The sequence below is a fragment of the Indicator indicator genome, chromosome 22, assembly GCF_027791375.1.
Source record: "Indicator indicator isolate 239-I01 chromosome 22, UM_Iind_1.1, whole genome shotgun sequence".
Lineage (NCBI taxonomy): Eukaryota > Metazoa > Chordata > Aves > Piciformes > Indicatoridae > Indicator > Indicator indicator.
In genome coordinates, this window is record NC_072031.1 from 10019899 (window position 1) to 10044499 (window position 24601).

General features: G+C 39.4%; 1 protein-coding gene across 1 annotated transcript in view; it reads right to left on the reverse strand.

Annotated features, from left to right (window-relative positions):
• Positions 1-21887, reverse strand: part of BAIAP2L1 (BAR/IMD domain containing adaptor protein 2 like 1) — a 39213-nt gene extending 17326 nt beyond the window's left edge. The window contains exons 1-3 of the mRNA XM_054391231.1: positions 21837-21887; positions 12297-12372; positions 8894-8980 (exon numbers count right to left, since the gene is read on the reverse strand). Coding sequence (XP_054247206.1) covers positions 8894-8980; positions 12297-12372; positions 21837-21887 — 214 coding nt within the window. The remainder of the gene's footprint in view (positions 1-8893; positions 8981-12296; positions 12373-21836) is intronic.
• Positions 21888-24601: the final 2714 nt, after the last annotated feature.

Genomic DNA, 24601 nt, shown 5'->3' on the forward strand with positions numbered 1-24601 from the left:
CCTGCTTTTTAAATATACTTAGACTAAAATTAATGCCAAATTCTTTCAGCTTGACACAAGTGATTAAAAAAAAAAATACTGCAAAATTCATACCATGCTATAAAGTGGCAAGGAACTGTTCATAAATTAGCTGTTCCTACATAGGACTTTACAAGAGTGAATACTTAAGAGATTATCAAGACCATTACAATTTCCAGTTACTCTGAGTTTGCTCATGGTGTCATGCTCCTACTTTAGAATTTTAAACAGAACAAAAATATTAGATTACATTATATTTTAAAGAGGAATGTGACTTCATTACAGCTTTAGCAAAGTTCACTCTGCTAGTTCAATTCCCCTTTTTCTCCCAAGCTGTTTTGATCTCTTAGTCAAAAAAATTCAGATTAGATTTTTTTTTAAACCTACTATATCATGGCCAGATGTTAATTAACATTAAATATTCATCTTGTTTCAGATTATTGGTAAGCATAGTAACTCAATTTTGATGTTAAAAAAAGGAAAAGCATATGCCACATAAATTACGTATGAAAAAATGGCAAACTTGTTTTTCCACCTGTTACTCCATTACCAACATACATGAAGACTGCTGCAGGCATTTATATTTTTACCCAAACATATAAAGTCACAATATATTAAGGTATGTATGTCAGAGACTGACCTTTCATAGAGCCCTGAATGCCTTATGTACAATAGTTTTTCAAACTTCAGCTGCAGTAGTATTAAACAAGTGACGTGTAATCCTCACACATGTCAGGTGCAAAGCAAGCAAGTTAGGATCCAACCACAAGCCTGAGCTTGCCTGCAGGAAGCCCTGCTGGTTTTAGTCAGATTAGTTTGGGAAGATCATACAACAGAGTTAATCTCTGTTTTTCAGCAGGACTGGAACAAACATATCATGCTAAGCCATAAAAGCTGAAGTCCTTTATGGGTTTCCAGTACTACAGAGGATAAATATTTAAGTTAGCACAATGTATGTTACATGAGATTTAATAAAATGCAAGGAATCACTGCAACTTTTATTACAGCACTTTGGAACTGCCACCAAGCTTCACAGTCTCAAACCTCAAATTGAGATGGAAGTTTTGCTAAAAGTCTTTTTTTGCAGAAGTCAAAGAGAAGCAGTTTTAGTGTCCTAACCACAAGAACAAGCTGCAGCATCCATTCTTAAGCACTGACATTCTTTAGATCTAATAAAAAACACACCTCTTGTTCATTCCATTTCTTGCTAAGATCAGGTTTATATTTTAGCAAGAAAAGATTACAGAACCAAAAGATCTTAAGCCAACAACAGCTTCACTGTACAATGCCACCTGACTACGCGTTGTCCAGGACATGCTTTATGGCAACCTTCTTCACTGCTTATTTTGTTAATTATGGATATCAACATGGTATCAGCTTTCTCTTGCCCTTCTTTTTGTTTTATTGATAGCACAGTGCCAAGTATTCTACACACCATCCATGAACACTGACTTGCAGGAGCTTTGGCCAAGCCACTGGCAGGGCACACGCTTGTGAATATCTGAATAGTCCTATTGATTTATAAACCAGTGAATATACGTAGCTTCCAACAGCTCTGCAGTAGGTGGTCAGGCAAATTATTAGCTGTGGGTTTGTTCATATGGCTATGAACAGAGTGTAATACTGAAGTTCTTCCTTCTTCCAGTTTACATGCATATACTGAACATCAAAAGCAACACTACTGATTCTAGAGGGAAGAAAAAAGAATTGTGGATATGTTTGGCCTACTTTAACCTTATAAATGACCTTGAAAAGTAGAACTGCAAATAGCAAGAAGTTTCCAGTAATCCAGTTACTGTTCTCATCAGTCAAAACGTATCTAGAGAGGCTGGCTCATCTCCTTCCATCTTTCTCACAGCACACTGGAGCTCTGTACAGCAGAAGCCCAGAACGCTGCCATACAAGGAGAAGTTACAAAACTTCACGCCTGAAAAAACACATCATGACTTTGTATTTCCCTTTCAAGACAGCTCTCTGTGTACTTTCCTTTGGTAAGGACAGAATGGAGTGGCTTCTCCCAGTGCAATTTCAATATAAATACAGCAGAGGAGTGTTTTATTAATGCTCCATAGGAAAAGTTGGCCTGATACACTCCTTACTTCAACTGCCACCTCTAAGCCAATTTCCTAGAAGTTTCCACCAGATGAGGTGCTAAGGGGTTCTGTGGTTGCTGGCACAACTTGTCTTTCTCTCCAACAGCATCTATTCCAGAAGCAGAACATTTATACTATAGAAGAGACAACAGTGATGCAGTAAGATGTGACAAGATGACAGATCTCTTTCCTTCAGTTTAAATGAGCCGGTGTAGGGAAAGGTGCTAAGGTGTCATCTTTCTAAGACAAGTGAAATAGGATTCCAGGGGAAAGGGTCAATTTGGATGCTAAAAAGTAGCAAACAACTCTGCCTCCCTCCCCTTTTACTTTTTAAATTGAAGTGCAACTAGCTACATTCATCCTAAACGAGGGGATTTTCTCTTTTTGTGTTTGGCTTTCTCAGTAGTGGGGGGGGTGACACTTAAGTGCTCTGGCCCAGAATTAGCATGTCAGAGCTGTTGAGAAGAAGTACCTGCTCACAGCGGCAATTTTGCTTATTAATCAGGAAGGAAATAGCTTTAAATGGCAAACAGTCGCAAGACAAAGACCCTTTCAAAAGACCCACTGCCTTCTGTACACAGTCTGATGTGAAATTTTTCGTCAAGGAGCTGTGATCTTTTCAGCAAAATAAGAACTTGCCAATTCAGTTCCAAATTTTTTTTCTACACGAGTTGGCCGCTTGAAAGTTTATTCTATATGAAAAGCAAATAAAAACGAACAGAGAAAAGCCCACAAGGTTTCTCTTAGTTGCAAATGTAAAATGAAGTCAGATAAATCAGATAAAACTCTACAGTTAACCACATGAAGTTTAGTAAGGAGAAGTGCAAGGTCCTACATCTGGGGAGAAATAACAACAGGCACCAGTACAGGTTAGGGGCTGCCCTGCTGGAAAGCAGCTCCTCAGGGAAAGACCTTGGAGTGCTGGTGGACAGCAAGTTCTCCATGGAACAACGATGTGCTCTTGTGGCCCAGAGAGCCAATGGGATCCTGGGATGCATCAAGAAAAGTGTCCAGCAGGTTTAGGGAAGTTCTTCTACCTCTCTACTCTGCCCTGCTGAGACCACACCTGCAATCCTGTGTCCAGTTTTGGGCTCCCCAGTTCAGGAGAGACAGAGACCTGCTGGAGAGAATCCAACAGAGAGCCATGAGGATGATTAGGGGACTATGAAGACAGACTGAGAGCCTTGGGGCTGTTTAGTCTTGAGAAGAGAAGACTGAGAGGGGATCTGATCAATGTCTACAAATATGTGAGGGGTGGGTGTCAGGAGGAGGGGGCCAGGCTGTTTTCAGTGGTTCAAAGCGATAAGACAAGGAACAATGGGTTCAAACTTGAACATAGAAGATTTCACCTCAACCTGAGGAGAAACTTCTTTGCAGTGAGGGTGACAGAGCTCTGGAACAGGCTGCCCAGGAGGGTTGTGGAGTCTCCTTCTCTGGAGACTTTCAAAACCCACCTGGATGCATTCCTGTGCAGCACTTAGGTGATCCTGCTCTGGCAGGAGGGTTGGACCCAATGATCTCTTGAGGTCCCTTCCAACCTCTGATATACTGTGACGTAGATCGAACTTCACACTACCAATTACATGAGTATTAAAACTACGTGGTTATTGAAGTGTTGTTAGTTTTAAAAGAAGCCAGAAAACAATTACCAAAGAATCTCTGTTAGCCTGTCAGATGTTACCCAAGAGCTCTAACTTCACAGCTGACTCCTAGATTCATAACAAACACTATGGGATAAATGCAGTTGCTGGTCATTGGTTTATTCTCTTAACTGACTCATCGTTTATCATCCTTGACTCTCAAACTAATATGCAGTTACCCCAGTAACTGCAGACATTTGGATAGCTGCAGGGAAGTGTGAGGACTCTCATAAAAAGGAAACATGCATACAGAACTCTGACCCAGTTCTCCCTATCACAGCATTACAGTAATGAGTATATTACTGTGGCTAATGCTTTATGACTGCACAATTAACATTTTGTATTTGACAAAGCAGGACAGAGTTGCAGAGACCTTTAAAATGACACCACTTTATGAGCAAATTTGCCTCTCATGAATATGTTAAAATACTGCCTTTTAGACCTGAAGAAGAGTCCTTTTGTGCATGAAAGGAATAACAGAAGCTTTTCCTTATCTGTTTCCAGTTAAGTTTGAACAGAATAAGACTATGAAAAAATGCCACTTTTAACTCAGAGTAATCATTAACCAATTTTTCAGTCTTGATTAGATTAAGAGATTTCGTCTCCTCTGATTTTCATTTTAACATGCTGGACTTCTGCCATTTATTTCCACTGTTTACTGGTCAAGATCACAGAATGTAACATTTCTCTTACAGTTTGGGGTGTTTTTGTATTTTGACAAGCAGGGAATAGTGTACACTCATCAGTTCTTGAGCAATAAGCTCTAGGTACAGGCCCATAATAAATGTGGGTGACTACTATAAGTACAGTTACCACATAAACTGAGACTTTACACTCACAACATGATAAATGAGTTGTAGCTACTGGGAGGCACTAAGAGGGTATTGGGAAGATACAAGAGTATCAGTGAGTGAGCTGGAAATAACTTCCTATTTCCTTGAACAAGTGAAGGCTACAAAGACAGGCTGTGTTACTAGGAGAGAGCATTTATTGAAATTATAAGGACTAAAAATCAGTAAGACAAAGCCTCACGAGCCCAGATTTTGAGCAATGCAAAAAAGATTAGCAACACATCACAAAAGTTACCATTTTAACACTGTGTCACTGGTACAGTATCCATCTGAAATGACTTCTAGCACATTACTGAAACCCTGAATTTTATTGTGCTGGAATTTGAATAGTATGAACTCTTAGCATTTTTAAACATGCAGTTTCTTGTTTCCTATCTTTTCTTCCTAGTGGGATTTCCAAAAGCTGCTTAGGAAAGAAAGACATGCAAATTTCAGATTGCAGAATAACCTGAACCACATTGATTCAGGTTATATTCCTAAATGCACATAGTCAAGTTTGAGGGACTACAAACCTCGAAATTTAGGGAAATAAAAAATTTAAAAGAATGTTGACCTAACTGAACTCATCCCTTATTCATAAGGGTTATATTATGAATGCAGTAGATTCTTCTACTTCCTCAACTTACTCATATAAAGATATTCCATATTAAAGTACCTCAAAGAGCTTCAAGTGGACTTGAAAGATACAGATACTTAGTACAAAAGCTCTTCAGCTGGAATATCCAGATCCCATCTCAGTCACTTTTTTTCCCCTCATCTGTTCCAATCCCATTCATCAGGACAAAAAACTTTCAGGCATTTTTTCTTGATTCCACACAACCACCCCTCTCCCCCCTGCCTCCCCCCACTATTTCTCTGGCCTTTGTGCATTTTCACTCCTTGCTTCAAAACTTTTCTTCCCCATTTCTTTTCCATTTTTGTTTCTACCCTCTTGTGAGGTGTGTATCCCTTTTATGGTCTTGTTACAGAAGACCATGTTCTGTGCTTCCTTATGAGAAGGAAGGACTGACTGTGTTTTGGATATAAATCTTTACATCACACTTGGCAGTAAATATGCTCTAGGTCACCTAGCAGGTTTGGGTTTGAACTGTGAAATGACTCAGTGCAATATTCCAGTAAAGATTCTCCATAAATTCTAAAGAAGAGCTTTGCTTTTTCAGCTATGTGAGCCTTGCAGTTCTTTTGTAATGAAGTGCCAGAAGTTCAATGCAACACAACTGAAATTAAAATAATAACTTTTTTTTTTTTAACCTGTCACTACTAAAGATGAGGTTGCTACAGGAAAAACTGGAAACCTTGGTTCCTGCCCCATTCTCCTATTCCTTATTCAGAAAATTGATTTTAATAGGAACTGTATCTACAAAAATAATGATCAGAGAAAGGGGGGAAATGGGAGAATCTTGCTCTGAGACCCTCTTTTACAGCCAGAAAATACCTAGTGGCTAATGTATGAAACACAAAGCTAATGGAAGAGGCATGTCCATTTAAGATGAGCCAAAGATAACCAACTGGCAGATATGCTTTCCCTTCATTTTTACTGCAGATAATACAAAGAGGTAAAAACCCAGCACTGTGGATTTCTGGCTACTATGAAGCTTTACCTTCCACAAGCCAATTGTCCTAATTCTGCTTAAATTAATAAACCATGATGTGTGGGGGGGTATGTGGGGTGCTAGTTTGTTTTAAAACAGATCAGTTTCAAGCATTAGTTTAAATATTTATTTTTACTATTTCCATTTTTTGTTACTCAAAACCATTTGCATGTTCTAGTTGACATAAATCTAAACACTGCAAAACCAGATCACAGTACCTCAATTTGTGCTCAAATATTAAAGCATTCCAAAATGCTTTAGAACTTGGTGATTGTTGATTTACCTAGCTCATTGTAAAGGGCCAGGATAGTGTCTTAAGTATTAAAAAAGAATAATGATCTCTTACTGCTATCTGGGGGAATGTTGCTCTTGATTTCTGTATCGTGTTAAGACAGGATACAGAAAGAGGTCTTATAATATAATTTTAAACAAGAGCAAAAAGTTAGAGAAATACTCCAGATAACACACACACACACACACAAAAATATGGAAATTGCTCCACTCAGCTTCTTTGCCAGTTCCCTTTTGTCTGCTGCTCTTCTAAAACAAGCCATTGTGTCAGCTCAGGAGAATACATTCCAGAAAAGCAGTTCACAGTCATGTCACAAAACTTAGCTGATGACTACTGACCTCTTTATTGGCAAAGATAACAGAAGCATTGCACATAATAGAGCTGTCAGTGGTCAGTAACACATCCTTAGGCAAGTCTGAAGGAACTCACAGAAGAGACAATTCCACTGGGGGCTGCGCCTGCAGTAACTCCACTGGGGTCAATAGAGTCCACAAATAAGCAAGTAGCAGCGAGTTTGATCTACTTGTTACACATCTGATACTGCTCAGCAGGAATCTCAGTAATTTAAAAAATACTAAAAGATGTACTAAAGTGTTTTTCAGTAAAAGACTTTTAGAGACACCTGGAGCGTATCCTGTTTCTTTGTCAAACGGCTCAGTATTGCAGCCTGGCAAAACAACTGTTAAAAGTTGTTAAGGAAAATGCAAATGATCTCTCAGAGATTCCTAACCACATTATCCTGCCTTTTCCAGTGTTCATTGACTTCCCTTATCTCTGAATTATGTATTCTATCAGAGAGTACACTGGAGGAAATCCAGAGCTGCTGTTTTCTTTAGGAATAAAAGATCTCTCCTGCAGTAGCAGTTTAAGTAGAAGGTGAACAGAAAGCGGTGCTGGAGACCTGACCTTGAAGGAGGCCACACTTTCTCAGTACAGCATAGCTAGAAAAAGGTTTATCATTGCTGGTAAGAACTCCTAGTTAAACAAAAGTGTATTTTCAACCACAGTGCCCCAAACAACAGGAAAAAACAGTTATTTTGAGAATTCAGCTCAGGACTACCCAACGATAGCATTTTCAGAGAAGCAGACAACATCCCACAGTCCCAGGAAGTTCAGTAGATTACTTCCATGCATTTGACCCGCAGCTTGATTACAAACAATTATGCATTTGTTGATATTTTTATAAGACTCTGCACAGTTATTACTTTTAACTTTCTCACGCTTTTGTTCTATAGCTTGAGACCAGCAGCTCTGCTTTCTGTAAACAACCTGCAAAGCAAATACAGAAAGGGCCTGCAGTAGGACTGTTTGCTTTGCACTGTTTGCTGTTCTGCCGCTCCCAACTTTCAACACAGAATGTTAACACTCACACAAAGGTGGCTTCAGAACAGATCATAAAAACATATGCAGGCACACAGAAACCAGTGCCACCATTCAAGGAGAGTCTTTCCCCTCAATTCTGCTTTAGCAGAATCACTAAAAACCAGTTTACTAAAAACATCCTTTCCAATCAGCTGAATTGCCACCCTACCCTGAACTACAGCAGCAGATGCATGTTACACCCTGAAAGAGCACTACACTGCCCACCATCAAGAGTTCAGAGACAAGACACCTCATAAAGATATTTTTGTCACAAAACAAATCAAGGCTTCCAACAAATGTTGCCTCTTTACAGTATAGCCCCCACTTCTTTGTTTTGTAGTGATGTGACAATCTTTTACAAACACTTCGAGGCCAATTTCACTTCTGCAGTTTCAGTGCTGGCCAGAGGAGTACAAAGTGTGTGCTGCTTGCCATCCTTCCAAAACTCAGAAATCATTGTCAGGAAACTACAGAAAAGTAATTTCAGAAAGTACAGAAGTTAATGTGACATTAATGTAAATGTACTACATCTTTGACTCCACAGTTTCTCTTTCAAAAGCTCAACTGGAAAATAAATAAAGCACCTGAGAACTTCAAGTGCTGCACTTGATCAAGAATAGTCAAGTGGAACTAAACTCTTCACAACGGATCTCATCCAGAAAATTGTTTCAGTGTAGAAGGGCTATCATACCCTAGGACTCCTTATACCAATATTCTGTTGTATAAATATTTCAACATTCATCTCTGTACTAAAAATCAAGCCACACATTTTTCCATATGTAATTACCCTGAGCTTAAAAAACTCTCTTGCTTTTGAATGCAGAAGCAGAAATAGACTCACAAAGTGGAAAAAAAAGAAAGATTGTTATAAATGTCTTAAGAAATAATATACCTTAAAGGAATCTAATCCTTTCCACCTGTGTCATTTAAGAGTAAAACAGACTTTTTTTTAGATCCTCCTCTTATTCATGTTAGCCAGCAGGAAAACAAAAATAAAGTTTATATTTTGAAGTAGTAAAAAAAATTAAAATGAGGTTTCACTTACCTAATTCTTTAGAAACTGGAGAATCAGCTGATATATCCCCAATCTTTGCAAGGTTATCATAATATGCTCTTCCAGCCACTACCATAGCTTGAGGTTGGGAAAAAAAAAAAAAAAGCAGCGTTATAAAAAAATTAAAATCAAAGTATTTTCTGTTTTCATTAATCCATGATCCTATGGAATCGTGTAAAGCAGGGCACATACTAAGAGGGGGATATATAGCAATTAAGAAACCCTGATATCAGGGAAAGGCACAAATCCCTGTGCTGCCTACTGACTTATGAAACCAGGTGACAAAGACATGAAGGAAGTTTTAGCCTATTATTTAGTTCCAACATTGATGCATATCCAGGACCAATTAGCATCCAGTCGGTAGGTTTAGCCATAAGCCATTGGTCAGGACATAACAAAATTCCTTGGTACACATCAAATAGCTGGATAAAAGCAAAATGCAATCCCAAACTCAGCAGAAATGCAGAAGTCTCTGCCATGTATTGGCCAGCCAGACCAGAAGAGATGGCTACTGGCCTTCAGACAACAGACCTGCAGGTACAACAAGGTGACACAGAGCCCTTCTGAATCAAATCATCATTTACTGTTTAAGTTAGCTGAGAGAGTAACTTGCTTCAAAATCAGCTACGATGAAATGCAGTTTGCAAGGTGAAAAGAAAAATGAAGTGTGAAAGGTTTGACATGTCTGGTAGAGCCACTCCTCAAAGTTCCCACTATGGGTAACACTGTACAGTCGTCATACACTGCAATGCCAAATAGGATTTCTTGACAACAGTACATTGAAATCTGAGCATCCTACACATAAACAGCAACTTCTCCAATTTAAGTTTAGGTGTTAAATGCCAAAGCTTCACAAATTAGTTATCTGAAAGATAACGTTCAGGTTGTGGAGATAACCCATTTGGCATTATTTCTCAATTTTCAACACACCATCAGTGTTCCTGAGATTATTATAAATTATGTTGTTCAGCAACTTAGTGAGCTTAAATCTGTTTTCTTGGACAGAGAGGGAAATCAGCATTGATAGATGCAATTTCTGCACAGTTATTTTGACACTCCAGGAAAGTGCCTACTTTCATCTTTGTCACTGAACTCAGGACAGCACAGAGATCTGTATTCAAAACAGGCAACAGGTGCATATACAATTTAAGAAGAAACCTGAGGCTTTAACATACCCAACCAAAACCAGACAGACCCAGTAACACGTGGTTGCTCATCTTATGTTATTCCATTCCCTGCCTTTCATTGTTTTAGTTCAATTCCAGTTTTACAGGATTCAATAAACTCTTAATATATATCAGTGAGGTTTCAGTTATTCTCAGTTAATCATTTCCTGGTTATAGCTGATTTAAACAGCAAAGCCAGTTTTACTGGAATGAACACAGGAACACCAAGACTCAAACTGCAAGCAGGCCACTAGTGAGAAACATTTTCAATACGCAGTACATCTACAACAGTTGCCTTGCATCTTTGCAATATTTAGAACTCATCTGCACACTGCAAAGAAAAGAAATTACCAGGGTAAACTTGCAAGCTTTTATTGGAAAAGGCAGTGAAAAAAATATTTGTTCAAGTAAGTCTTCATAATTTTTGTAGCAGTACATTTTTAATCTAAAGTGGAAGCCAAGCAGACTCTCCCTGTCATCATTAGAATACATTTGTCTGAAAGGTATATAATTTGGAATTCAATTGACAATTATTTTAGGTCTGTATTTGACAGTTTTTACTATCAAAGATGACCTCATCAGTTACCTAACAGTCACTGAATATCATTGAAAAGCCTGAAACTGTTCCAAGTGATAAAAGATTCTTTTTGAAGCTCTGTTACATTAGAAGAGTCACTTCTAAGCTGCATCTCAAAGGTGCTGAAGAATTACACTGGTGTTACTGATGACTGCCACTCATGGATGACAATTTTATGCCCTTCCAACTCTTCCTATCTAATGTTTTCTCAAGACAGCCCCAAGTCAGTCTTTTATCCTAATACAGGCATTAAAAAAAGGAAGAAAATGTGATTTCTCCTATGCTAATCAAGCTAAATCAAGAACTCCACTTGTAGAGCCTCTTCACCAGCACTAGGTCTAGTAGAAAAGGAGTTTTGACCTTTTATCCTCAAAATGTATAAAACCAGATTATAAACCTATCAGAGGTTCTTGTAAGCTTGACGTTCTTTGTCAGCCTACTTTGACTTGTTTGCAAAACTGTAAAGTATTTGTTTAGTAACAGAGTGTTTACTGCTTGCTGCAGATCTATTTATACCACTTGGAACTAAGGGAAAAAAAGATTAACAATTTATGAGAGTCCAAAGATGACATTAATGTAGTTTCTCAATAGTTGTTGCAACATTGTAAATATTCATCCATTTGAAATTAAGCATTCATGCTAGATATGCTTTATCAGCGAGTCTTAAAAGACAAACTTCCTAGAACACAATACCTATCAGCCTTTCCAGTGTTGGGCATAGTTATGTTGGGAATTACTGATGACAAATTGAATTAGAAGAGGCATAGCATAATTTATCGAAAGCAAAACAAGTAAAAAGCAGAACCCTCAGAATCTTGAAGCCAAACATGGAAATGCTTATTAGAACTTTGAGTATTACCTATAATCCCTAAGGTTAGGTAATCACCATTTTAATCCATCAGCTTAGGCATTACTGCAAATAAGTCAACATTTCCCTATTTTTGTCTCCAGCAGGCTTTAGTTTTATTTTTTTTTTTTTTTTGAGCCTGGCCTAAAATTTGCATGAAGAGAGATTTCAATGTCTTATTTGGCTATGCACTGCTTCTGCAGTATCACATTTCTTAGTGTACTAGATTACATGTAGGGGAAAGACATGCCACAGGCTTGAATAAGGCAAAATTAGAGATTTTACATTGCTTTCATATGGTATCAAGCAGCTCAACAGGTCTGCATAGGTGAAATGGAGCAAGCTCTAACAGGTCCTACAATGTAAGCTTTGGGAAACCCATTCTTAGATAGATGGCTTCTGTAAAGTCAAAAATGACAGTGAATGACCACATTAGAAGAAGTTTGGGAGACTGGGTACTTATACTCAAACCTGGAGTCTGATTTGCCTGCCATTGAAAAGATACTATCTAGTATGGACAAGAAAAAAAATCAAACCAAACCAATTTATCCACTCCTGCACCATGTTTTCAGGTTGTTCAGTTCACAGGGTCACCTAGATACTGGTGTCTATGGGTGAGCAGGAACAAATCTAAGAATGTGAAACAGCTTTTGAAGGTATTTCCAGAGAAAAAAAAAGCCAAAGACAGTATCTAATCATCATAACTGTTCTGTTTTTTTTTTTTTCCACTTAATCTTCACATTCAATGTACATTTAATTTAAAATTAAGTATTCCTTCTAAAGTTAGCACCTAAGAAGACTTACCATTAACAGCTTTTTCATAATTCTTCCCTAGATTTATTAAATTCCTCAGTCCTGGATTGAACTGTTCCATAACATTCTAGTGAAGAGAAAACAAAATCTGTGTTAGAACCAAGGCAATTCAACAGTGTATGGAAGTACTTCTCTCAGTGTCACTTAGGTCTAGTTTCATGCTTTCTATGTACAACATGCATCTGAAGAGCCTGTGCATAGATGAAAAATAGAAGACTTGGGAGGAAGAGGAAAGCAAAGGATTAAAGGGAAAAGAAACAGAGCATTTAAGATCAAACAGGAAAAAAAAAGTAGGAGGAAAAAGAAATCTGTCTGTTTATAATACAAAAGGATGTCAAGTATGTGATCAAAGTTTGCACAGATCCTTCTTTTAAGGTAGGTGATGGTGAAGTAAGAATAAGAGAAAAACCTTTATCCACTAATTGTTTTATAAAGTCAGATGATAAAAAAAAACTTTCCAACAGTTCAAAGATTTGAGTTCTACCTCCACCTCCCACCTCTGCTGGGGGGAGAAAAAAAAAAAAAAAAGAAAAGAAAAAAGAATTCTGGGAAAAGGGAAAATAGAAAAGAAATTCACCAGATATCTGATTAGGGGAAGACTAAGCACTTCATTAATACTTTCTAAGTTAAAGGTAACATTTAGGGAAATTAGTTGGGGTGTTGTTGTTGTGGGGTTGTTGTTGGGGTTTGTTTGTTTTGTTTTTTGATAATGCTGCATTTCATTGTGCAAAGCTGTAGTGCTTTCAGAAATTGAAAATGACCTTATTGAAACAGGAGAAAAAAAAAAAATAAATCACAAAATCCACTACAGCTGCTTTGGCCATTAAATACAATTATTGGCTGAAACAACCAGAATCTGAAACCCAGCAGCTCCAAGCATGAGTACTCTCATATCTAGCAAATTCTATAAATTGAACGAAGTGGTTGAAATTGTGACTGACAGTTTCATAGTGCAAGAAAACAGCTACACCACTGTCTTTGCAAAAAAGTAGAAAACAACTTAAGCCATGAAGTATGAATCCAAATTTGAATTTTCCCAGAGCTGGGGGGATGAAGAGAGGAGAAGCACCTTTTGTGCATTCCAAAATGGAATGTCACCCACAAAGCTTGAGTTGTCTCAACTCATAGGAAAGCATGTTTCCCTCTTTCTGGTCAAATACAGTAACTCTCCCCAGTCCACCCCAGACCAACATTCCAAAATTACTTTTATCTTGTTATGAGCACAGTAAAAAAAAAAAAAGGTGATGTGCTGATATAAATGCCATAGTTATTCACTTGACAGAATCATGCCCTTTAAGATGTCTCAAAGACATGTAACATAACGAGCAGTATTCCAGAATGTTGGATGTTGCAAATTAGCTTTTAAAAATGAGTTTGAAAAGAACCATCTGAGCTTCTTGATTTCCTCAGGTGGAATCACTATCTGAATTAAAGACACAGCAAGTTTTGACAGACCCCCTCTGTATGTATGTAACTAACCACCTCTGAACAAGTGTTCTAGAATTTCCTGTATGTGTCCAGTCATTTAATAGCCAAGCAACCACAATGTTCTAATCTATTCTTTCTTCTCTTATATACAAAATACAATTTCATGTAACACCAGCTGCTAAGTCTCAGGAATGATTTGGTAAGGCATATTTTCTTTTTCTTTTAAATACCCATTTAATACAAGCCCTCTATGTCCACATGGGAGACCTTAGAAGTTTTTGCAGATTCTAGACTTTCTTTTCCCAGACTCTTCCTAACAAAACTATAGCTGTGGCATTACTATGTAAAATTTTACTGTTGTGAAAGGAAGATCAGGAGATACCTGAAGACAGTATTCTGTTTTTCTTGCTATTGTTATGACAATATTTTTATTACATCTCTCACATCTTTCCAGATACTCTTCACAAAGCAGAACTTTCAAGTTTGAGGAATTCAGAACAGAAGATTTCTATTTACAAAAAATACAAGGCACGAGACAAGTGAAATAGTATCAAGCCTTTGCCTGTTTTAGTACTAATAGAATGAAAATATAAATATTTAGTACATACACGGACCCAGAAAGAACAGGCAGACTATCACATTTGCCTTATTTTTAGGCAAGGTCACTCAGACAGAACTTTATGATTATTTTTCAAATAGAATGCTATACTTGGACTCCAGTCAACTGAAAGGGAAGAGTAACTCCAGATTTTACCAGAAATACTTTATCAGTCATGTTAAGTAAAAATATAGATATTAAAGAAAGATACAAAACTACTAGGCTCTGCTGCTGGTAGAGTATATATGACATCAGAAGCAGACAGAACAATACCTAGCCCCATTACCTTTATTTGTATAAATTAAATGCAGCTGGGACTGCTTTCCGGTCTATACCATTAAACCCTTACCCACCCAAACATGATCACTGCAAGCAAACTACTCATTGTCCCCAGGCCCTTGATTTGTGTTAACTCACAAACCACATCCAGAAATCATTTGGGAAAGTATTTCAGGTTGGGCCAACGATGCCAGGGGCTATTCTAACAACTTAACCGTATGGATTTTCAAGCTCAGTGTCTGGGAACATCCCTCTTCAGCTCTTTAATTTACTACTGTAAATGTTGCTCCTCTGCCTCTGCTGCCCTTCCCGTAGCTCAGGCAGTGTGAGTGTGAGGCTTTTGTTCCATGGGGTAAGTTGTCTGTTCCTATTGCAACTTTTTGCCATTTCTTCCCAGCAGTGGTCTGAAGCTGATGTCTGTTGGCATAAATGGAGTCAGTGAATCACAAGGGGAAAAAAAAAGAAAACGTAGTGAATTAGGGTATTGTGTTAGGATAGCTGTGTTCCAAGGATATAGGGCAAAAGAAAAGTGTACATGATGTAGAAAATCTGTATCTGTGGCAAGTAAGAATGCCAATGCCACCTTGAATTGCCACCCTATACTGAAAATAATTTTATTGAAAATTAGATTTTGCTCCTGCTTACCCTGTTCCTTGCAAACAAGAACACAGAGTAAAATCCTTAATGCCACCTATCCAAAAAGTCTAACAGTAACATAGTAATTATCAGTCTCAAAATACTGATTTTTGGAATAACTGCCTTAAGGATGTAGGGGTTAAGATTTCAGTTTGATTGACATCACATTTCAAACAGAAATTAGTGACTGCATCTGTCATTAGATGTTTTCACCTATGTGTGAAGTGAACAAAACCCAAGAAAAGCACTCTCAACAGCTTCCCTCTATGAAGTCAGACCCTTTTCACTACCTGACTTGCTACATAGAGGGTATTTCTGTTGAGCAGATGCTGTCCACACTGTGGAAACACAACAGGTCCCCCGAAACACAGAGAACTCTAAGGAATTGCTCCAGTACATCACATCTGCTCAACGCATACATAAAACTGCAGGGAAAGCTGAAGAAACAATTTACAGCTCAGTGCCTTCAGGAGCTGGAAGGCATACAACTAATGGATCTTTTCTCCATTAGACCAAGCAGTCTCTGGACGTTTTTCACTCTTTGCACTGCCACAGTGGTTGATTGTTAGCAGAAGCGTCTGCACCCGTCTCCAGGCGTGAACGCCCCAGAAGCAGCAGAAACCTTCGCAATGGAAATTCCCCTTTGGAATTTGGTTGGTTTAACACAGGGTATGGTTAGCTGATCCTCACAGCACTGTGCAAGGCTCAACTACTTTCCCACTTGTATTTCACAAAGACTTAGCTTCAACCCTGTCTCCCACCCCTCCACTGGGTCTCCAAGATGATAGAATTAAATAATTCGTAGATTATTTTCTAGTGTCCAATATTAGAAAGAAGCATAATATGTATTTTTTCCTTTCTACTGAAGACTAGATTCTCAAAGCAAACAAAAACCTGGCTGTGCTTCCAGTGCTCCTTTTATACAGTTAACCACTGCTACTGTCTTTGAAGTACTGTCCAGGAAGAAATGTCTAGAGCACTTTTTCAAAAAGGGAAATTGTCACTGGCAACTCCCTCTTCAGGGACAGCTATAAATGTGATATTGGCAAGACATTACAGATCAGTTATAATGATTGTAATATTTCGTTCAGCTTCCAAAGTTATAGGGGAAATCAGAAATCAATTTGTATAGCTCATTTTTGTTATGTCTTATTTATAGCTTCTCTTATTTGCACTCAAAAAAACCACCCAAACACCCAAAACAAACAACAACAAAAACCCAACCCAAAACAAAAACAAACTTGTGAAAAATATGAGGCTGAACACCAGGGCAGAATTGCAAGCCATAAGTTAAAGCTAGATCACAAAACTTCTACAACAGCAGAGACAGAAGAACAAAGAATTTCTGATCAAGAGAAACACTAATTTAATATTGTCAAAAGTCTCAGAAAATATCACCAGCTTCTTATCTGCCATGCTGTAGAAAGACGAGGGGATAGATCTTTTGTCTTAATCCAAGTAGACATCATAAATTAAGAAAAAAAAAAAAAGAGAAAGACACACAAAATCACAAATTAGGAGACAGAGTGCTTCACAACACATCATTTGCCTGTACAGTGAGGGATTCAACTCAGCCTTCTAATTGCCAATCTAGTGTCCTATATTCTAGTAACACACTACCTCTCATGAACAGAATAATTAACTAGAAGAGAAAAGGAAGGACATGATCAGATCCTAGAGCTTTCTATTATTTAGGATGAATGGAAATAAAGGGAAACACACTTTCAAAACTGGCAATTGGAAACATCTTTTTATGCAGAGAATTTTAGAGTTAGCAAAAGTGACCTTCCAAGAAAAAGCATACGAGAAATATATTCTGGTCATTTAAATCATTAAATTCTCATAAAATCTGGTGGAAGAGTTGCTCTGTGCCTTTCACCACATGAAACGGATGTAAGCTAACCAGCCCGGCAGCAAGGAGCTGACTGAAGAGGAGCAAGCCTTGTATTTCCACTTGTTGCATAGAGGTATTTTATCTTCTGCAGTTCCCGATAGTCACATAAACAAGGTTAATCTTCAAAACAAATGACAGCCATTGTAGAAGTGCCTTCCTGTAAATGCTCAGCTTTGCTTTTCACTTAAAGACACACCTCACAGAACAATAGCTCAGCAGGTATGAATACAACTAAACAATGCATAGACTCCCTGTAGTTCTAGGTTTACATCCTGCAGGCATTTTTGCAAGAGTGGGCAACAATGTATTTGGGCAGAAATTACAGAGGAAGCACAGAGAAGTAGACCTTGATGTCCAACATTGCCCATATAACCATGGCGATAGCCATTCAGACCAAACTTTTGTATAGCTACTAATAATTTAGTTTAAATCCATTCCTCAATTTGAAACGCAGTAAAATTCAGTTTTTGGAAGAAATGTTTAGTGTTGTTACACTATGCCTGAGAACCCCCTGGAGCAAGATTCAAAAAGCCATATATGAAGTAAATTATACTGTGCTCTACTGTACAAAATGCTTCAAGTAATCTCCTCCTTTAGCTTTCGAAATCTACAAGACAGTTTCCAGAAGGGCATGGTTGAGCCCTCAATGCATCTCATACTAGGCTATCTCAGCTGTAACTTAGTTCAATATTGTTTTACAGCAGGTTCAACAAAAAACAAACAAACAAAGAAAAAAAAAATCAGGATGCCAGTGTTTATTCACAAAGACTAATTTTTATGACTAATTATTAGTCAGCTTGATGGAGCGTTACTTGTTGAAGGGCAACATTAATACGTCATCCATCAGTGTGTTTCAAACACAAACTTTGTCAGGTTATGAACACATGACTCAGGATAGATTCTAAGTAGGCATAACTCCAAGTAAATTATCTCCAAAGACATAATTGGCACTGGGATAGAACTGGATTTTATACACAAACTTCCGAAGGCTCCCCTTCCCCTGGTTTAGATTTACATTTTGGTGATGCCAAGCAGCAGCCTGACTTCTGTGTGTCCTAGGACCATAGGTGAATTTTCATTTTGGAAAATAGTCTGGTGATTTAATTTAATTTCCAACCTTTTAAAATACAGCATCATGGAATTCAGGGCTTTAAACTGAATTTATCAGATATACTTCCATGACAAAGCAACACAGCCTACCGAAATAATTATAGGTGCCCCTGTAGAGAACACATGCCCCTCAGGATAACACAGGGCTCCACTGGACAAACAAAGGGTGTGTTTTGTTTGTTTGTTTTTTAAATTACACTCAGGTTGATAACGAAAATTTCTGGGTAATATTTACTTGAATACAGAGGAACAGTCCTTTATAATGCATAGTTACCAACACCAATCAATTACAGCTATCACACAACGATCAAGAACTCCGGAAACCTCAAACCACAGGAGCAATACACCAGCTGCATGCCCAGCCCTTCGACCATACAACAGTGACAGGTCTGTAACTCAGTACTTTCCTGTTTTTTCCCCTTTCCCCTGCACTGCATGTATCATAGCTGGATGCCAAACAGCTTTCTCCCATATACAGCTGACAGAACGAAACTGCATGAGCCATGGTGACACAACACCTAGCACAACTTTCCTGGGGTTTACTGCCTGACAGCCTGTGTGCAAGGGGGTCACTCAGTGTCCCCTCATAGCACGCTACATCACTGCAGTGACAAGGGCAGGGCTGTGTCATACCAGTGAACCTCTCGGCAGTTCCTTGGCAAAGGGTGGATGTGGCTTTAGTCATAGGCTCCCACACCCTTGGGCTTCATTTTGCACGTGCCATTCCTATCATGGATTAATGTGATTCTTCAGGTGTTACATAAAGAATAAACATCAGCCTTGATTTTTTTGTGTGCACACATGCACGTATTTGAGGATTATGTTGTTTATTTAGTCAGGTTAGCTAAAAAAGATGAGGTATTCACTTTCTGATGTTGTCGCCAACAAAAAAGATGAATAAGATAAAAATACAAGGGCATTACCTGACCACAAGATGACTTCTGTAAGTATATTTTGAAGCTTAGTGTAACACAGGTTACTAAGTATTTAATAAATCCAGTAGATTGGTATCATAAGAAACAACAATAAAAATCGAAACAAAACCCAAACAAAACCCCCCAAAACAAACAACCCCCCTCAATCCCAGAAAACCAAAACACAAACAAAACCAAAATAGATTTCAAGGCATTAAAACTAATTTTCTACTATTTCTCCAGGTTACCCAAAGTTATCACTTTTGCTAAGCTGAAAGCCTGTGTTTGGTCCTGCAGCATACAGATGCCATAAATGTACTGCATCAAACTGGTTTCCCCAGATCAAGCCTTTTTTCTTGGAACGAGAAAACTAAACACTCCTCTTGTTTTATCAATACCAGCATGGTGCTTTTAAGTACTGTATGCTAGGCACACAGCAAGAATAGAAGTTACATGACCACTGCTAAACAAAGGAGAGGATGCTCACCATGCAGACTAAAGTCTGGCACAGAGGTGTTCATTTGTTTTAGATGAGGGAGCTGTGATTACAGTCACAGCAAATACTGAATAGACAAGCCAGTGCTCTCTGCCCTTAAGAAATAAAGAACTATTTTCAAGATTTTAACTTTGATACAGAAATAAGTCCTTTAAATTAGGCCCAGAATCTATTCTCTATCTGAAGCAGCCTTTATACCTTATCTGGATAAAGTTTCAATTTTTAATGAGGGCAGGGCAGGAAGGTTTCCAGGCCTGTGAGTACCAGCTATGTGATGCAACATACCAGTCTTCTCAAAATACCCACAGAGAAGACATTTTATTGTACTGTCAACATTAACCTGGCATTAATGTCTTCTTGCTGGTTGTTTCACTCACAAATATCCCTTAGAATTAGTTAAAAAAAAAAACACCACAAAAAGGTAAACTTTCCTAGTAAATAAGTACTGGATAACAGGGAAGGTTTTCTTTATTTGGAGGTCTATCAATCCTTTAAAGCCTAATTTATACTATATCCATTAAAAACACAAATTATTTTCTTCCTTCTCCTCTGTAAAACTGTTACATCTACATTCTGGAAGTCAATAGACAAGGTAGGACATTCCTTTGTCGGCACAGCCCTGAGAAGTCAACTTCCCAGGCTTCTCTTCTGCAAGCCTGTATTTACAAGCTGCTCTTCTGAGAAAAAAAAAGAATTTATGTTTGCTTATGGCCTTGCCATGAATGTAACCGATATCAAAAAGCACCAGACTGTTTAAGATGACCTGTACTGATTGTAGAGGACAAAACTTACAGCCACGTCATCTCATATTTTTTTTTTCAGTAGTTTTGCATGAATTTGATATTGAAGTTCAAAAAAAGTAAGCAGCATATACATGACACCAACGTAACTGGACTCCTTGAAGGAGTAAGTTGACTTTAAATGTGATGGAGAACTAAAAAACTAACAGGAAAATAATCCAGTAAACATTTTCAGAGACTTAAGTGACAACAACATCTTCAGAAATAGGAAAATATTTGAGGGTAAACCAGTAAGATTTATTAAATAGCAAAACAGAACAATAACCCCCCCGCCCAAGCTTTCCTTTGGGTTCAAACCTGCAAACGCATTCCAGGTATGTTCATCTGCATAACGATTAAATACATTTGCAAATGTAAGCGCTTTCTCTAGTACAAGACACTGTATGGAAGGAAGATTGTGGTTCCAACAGTGCCACTGCTACTCAGCCAAAAGTATGATCTTAAGGAAGTTTGGCCCAATTAGAACGGCTGTGTTTTGAAAGGGCTGAGTTTACAAAGCGAGAAAGCTAGAAAGCGTCTAGTGCCTACATGAAATATATTTTTAATTCTACAAATAACAAGGCATTTTGGATTGCTTAAAAGTCTACTGGCATAAACTGAACTTTCCTCAAGAGCCGATGTTTTGAGGCAATGCCAGGGTGCACCATAATAAATCTGATTATCAGCTCAGAACGCAGGCAAGCAACTGAACTCTGCGTTAAGTCATTTTTATGCTCTGTCCCGTATGAAGAAACGGTTCAAGCAGAGAACCACAAGCAGCAAGATCTCCAAACCACCTTATCATCAAAACACAGTGAGGGAATTAGGGCTCGCTGGCGAGATGAGCCTGCCAGAGACGGAGAACCCAGGCTTAAAGCCTCCTCTGTCCCGGCGCCGTCGCTCCCTAGGGTAAAGTGGCCCAACCCCTGCGGTCAGGCCCGCGGCCGTCCTCGCCCGGGGGGCCGCGGCGAAGCCGGGACAGCGCTGCAGCGACGGAAAGAGAGCAACCGGAGCCCCCGCAAACCGCCTCCGCCGTACCGCGCCGAGCGGACAGGGGAGCCGAGCCGCTCCACCCCCAGCCATTTCACGTTATTTACAAGCGAGCACGGAGCAGTCTGTGACACACAGGCAGGGATGGGCGAAGTCACTCAAAAGGGAAGAAAAGATAGAAAAAAAAAAAAAAAAGAAGAAGAGGGAAAAAAGGTAAAAAAGTTTGTTCCCTTTCTGCGTGAGGAGCCGAGCCTGCTCTGAGCCCTCCGCGGGCCTATCCTGTAAAGAGACGACCCACAGCCCCAACTTCAGCCGCCTCCGGTGCCGGCCAGCGGGGGCAAAGGTGGCCACCGTCTTCTCAGGCGCGGCGGCGGCGGCGGGCATCCCCCTCCCCGGCCCAAACTCACTTTGTAAGTGCTCTCCGTCAGCTTGTTCACCTCCTCGGGGTCCCGAGACATGGTGCCGGCGGGGAGGCGGCCGAGCGGGACGAGCTTCGTACTCCGGAAAGCACCTCGGCCGCAGCCAAGCGAAGCCACACCGGCCTCAGCTTCTCCCTCGGCCGCTAAGAAACTGTCAAAAACTTGTGGAACCAGCCGGGCAGCGCCGCCGGGGCGGGGCCTGCGGGGCCGCGGCTGCCTGACGCGGCAGGACTGGCTCGGCGGGCGGGGCAGCGGGGAGCGTCTCGTCTCATCTCGCCTGAGCGGGCAGGGTGGGCGGTCAGCGCCTCCTCTACCTGAGTGGCCACCGCCTGTTTTGCCCGCCCGTGGAACCTCCTCTTTCCTCCTTCTTCGGGAGCCCCTGCTGGGCCTCTTCTCCGTGGCCTGGGGGCTCCGGTTATTGCGGCTTCCCGGAGTGCAGTGTCGAAACGTAACCCGGGACGTGTGAAGGGAGTCTTTTCGGGAAGACTGCTGTAGGTGCCCAACAAAGTCGGAGGTAAACTCTTCCTCCCAGCAATTAAGAGAGGGTCAGAACTAATTACTGTAGCCCTAGAGGTGCTGGGATGGTCCCTTTGCTCCCTTCCACAGTAGCCCCATAAGAGGGAGAGGCGTGGGGATGTCCTTAGGGCCTCTCCAGACAGGGAAGAAAATGTCCTTTTCCTGAATCCTGGTCCACTGTACCACTGAGCATTGAGCTACCATCTTAGGTTTTCTATTTCTTTTAAGCATACGCCAGTAAAACAATTCTCCCAGTCATCTTTCCTGTGTAAAATGATTCGTGAAGCCTCCACGGGGGGTGTGGCATGTAAGGAAGGCTGGTGTGAGCTATAAATTTTTGTGGACCATAAATTGTCCAGAGATTGTGAGATTAATTTAAAGTATGTTAGTTGGAATATCTTTCTGATAATGTAATACCAATCCTATCTTGGAGGACTTTATGGGAATTTTATAACCTTGAGTATTTAAGACTCTCGTGCTGTGCTAGGTTTTGTGTACATGAGGCATAATCAACATCCTTACACATCAGACATCCTCTTGGGCGTTATCTCTCCCTCGTTTCCCCCCGCTTTATTGTAGCAATAAGATCATGCAGGTGTGCAACAAAAACTGGACTTGGAACAGAATCCTAGATCCTGGACTCTGGTGTGGGAGGAGGTTGTTATCAGGTTTCAAGAGCTGTAAAAATTCAAGCATGTGGAGGTGTTTATACCTTTAGAACGACAGTTTACATTCTGTGGCAACAGGAGACACTTAGAGTGTTGTCTTGAACACAGTTAAAATGTTGGGCAGAGAGGGAGTTTTATGAGTCTTAATACTCTCAGGTAAAGTCTTTCCAGACTTCTGGTATCCATGGCATTAGTTGCCTTCCTGTAATAATCCAATTTATAATGTTATCCAGTAGGTATAGTGAACTATTTTGTGCTCAAGTCTACAATTTATGTTCCCATTAAGCAATGTTTGTCCATACAGGCTTCTCAAATGTGATATAGCTGCCTGTCTGAGCAATTAGTGTTTAATTTTGAAATGGGAGGGAAAAAAAAAAAAACAAAGAAAAAAATCAATAAAAAAGTGGGTTTTTTAAAGAATACCTAAGTGGGAAATGAAGCTAGCAAGGAAGAATCCTTAATTTGGGGTAATGATTGCTTCTATTATTTCATCTATGTACAGATTAACATGACCATAAACAGCTGAGACAAGTAACACAAGAAAAAAATGTTAATGGATGAAAAGTAGCAGGACTGAGCTGTCTTTTAAAGTTAAAAGAACTAACAGTGTTTTGTTCAAATTTATGAAATAATTAGAAGTAATAATTTACAGAAATTGCATTAGATAGTGTATTTATTGAGGAAAAAAGCAACGGCCTGCTCCATTGTTGAAAACAGATGCTAGTATGAAAGTAGTGTGAAAAATCTTTATTTCTTAGTGTGAAATATCTTTATATTCATAACAGTCACCATAGTTTTGTTTGGGTTTTGCAGGTCTTGGGAATCTTACAAATGTATACAGCATTTGGAGGCATTTTCTGTATTTTCTTTCTGTTGTGTGATGTTATAAATATTCTATTTATCAGTGATAATAATTTGTATTATTACTCTCTTCTAGTTTAGTTTATTACTCTCTTCTAGTTTAGGATATCAGGTAGTGATAGAACTAGGGGGAATGGAATAAAGCTGGAAGTGGGGAGATTCAGGCTGGAAGTGAGGAAGAAGTTCTTCACCATGAGAGTGGTGAGAGCCTGGAATGGGTTGTCCAGGGAGGTGGTTGAGGTCCCATCCCTGGAGGTGTTTAAGGCCAGGCTGGATGAGGCTCTGGCCAGCCTGATGTAGTGTGAGGTGTCACTGCCCATGGCAGGGGGGTTGGAACTGGATGATCCTTGTGGTCCCTTCCAACCCTGACTGATTCTATGATTCTAGTGCTGTGTTCTGCTGAGTGACTAACAAACTTGAAATTTGATAGGCAAATCCAGTTTTTAATTTACAAAGTATCCAGGCCTTTGCTATAGATCATAAGTGTTCACATTCATTCAGAAAGAAATTCTGCTTGAGCTTGTAATGCAAATGCAAACAATTTGTTCTCTTAATAGGTTTTTTTTTGATCCTACACTGTGTTAAGATTAATGTTGCATTACTGACTTGGCTGGAATTAATCCTGATGTGTGCAAACAGGATGGATTTAGAACAGTTGAATGAGATTTTTGAAGGTTGCTTAAGTATTCTCCTACACTTAACCATGTG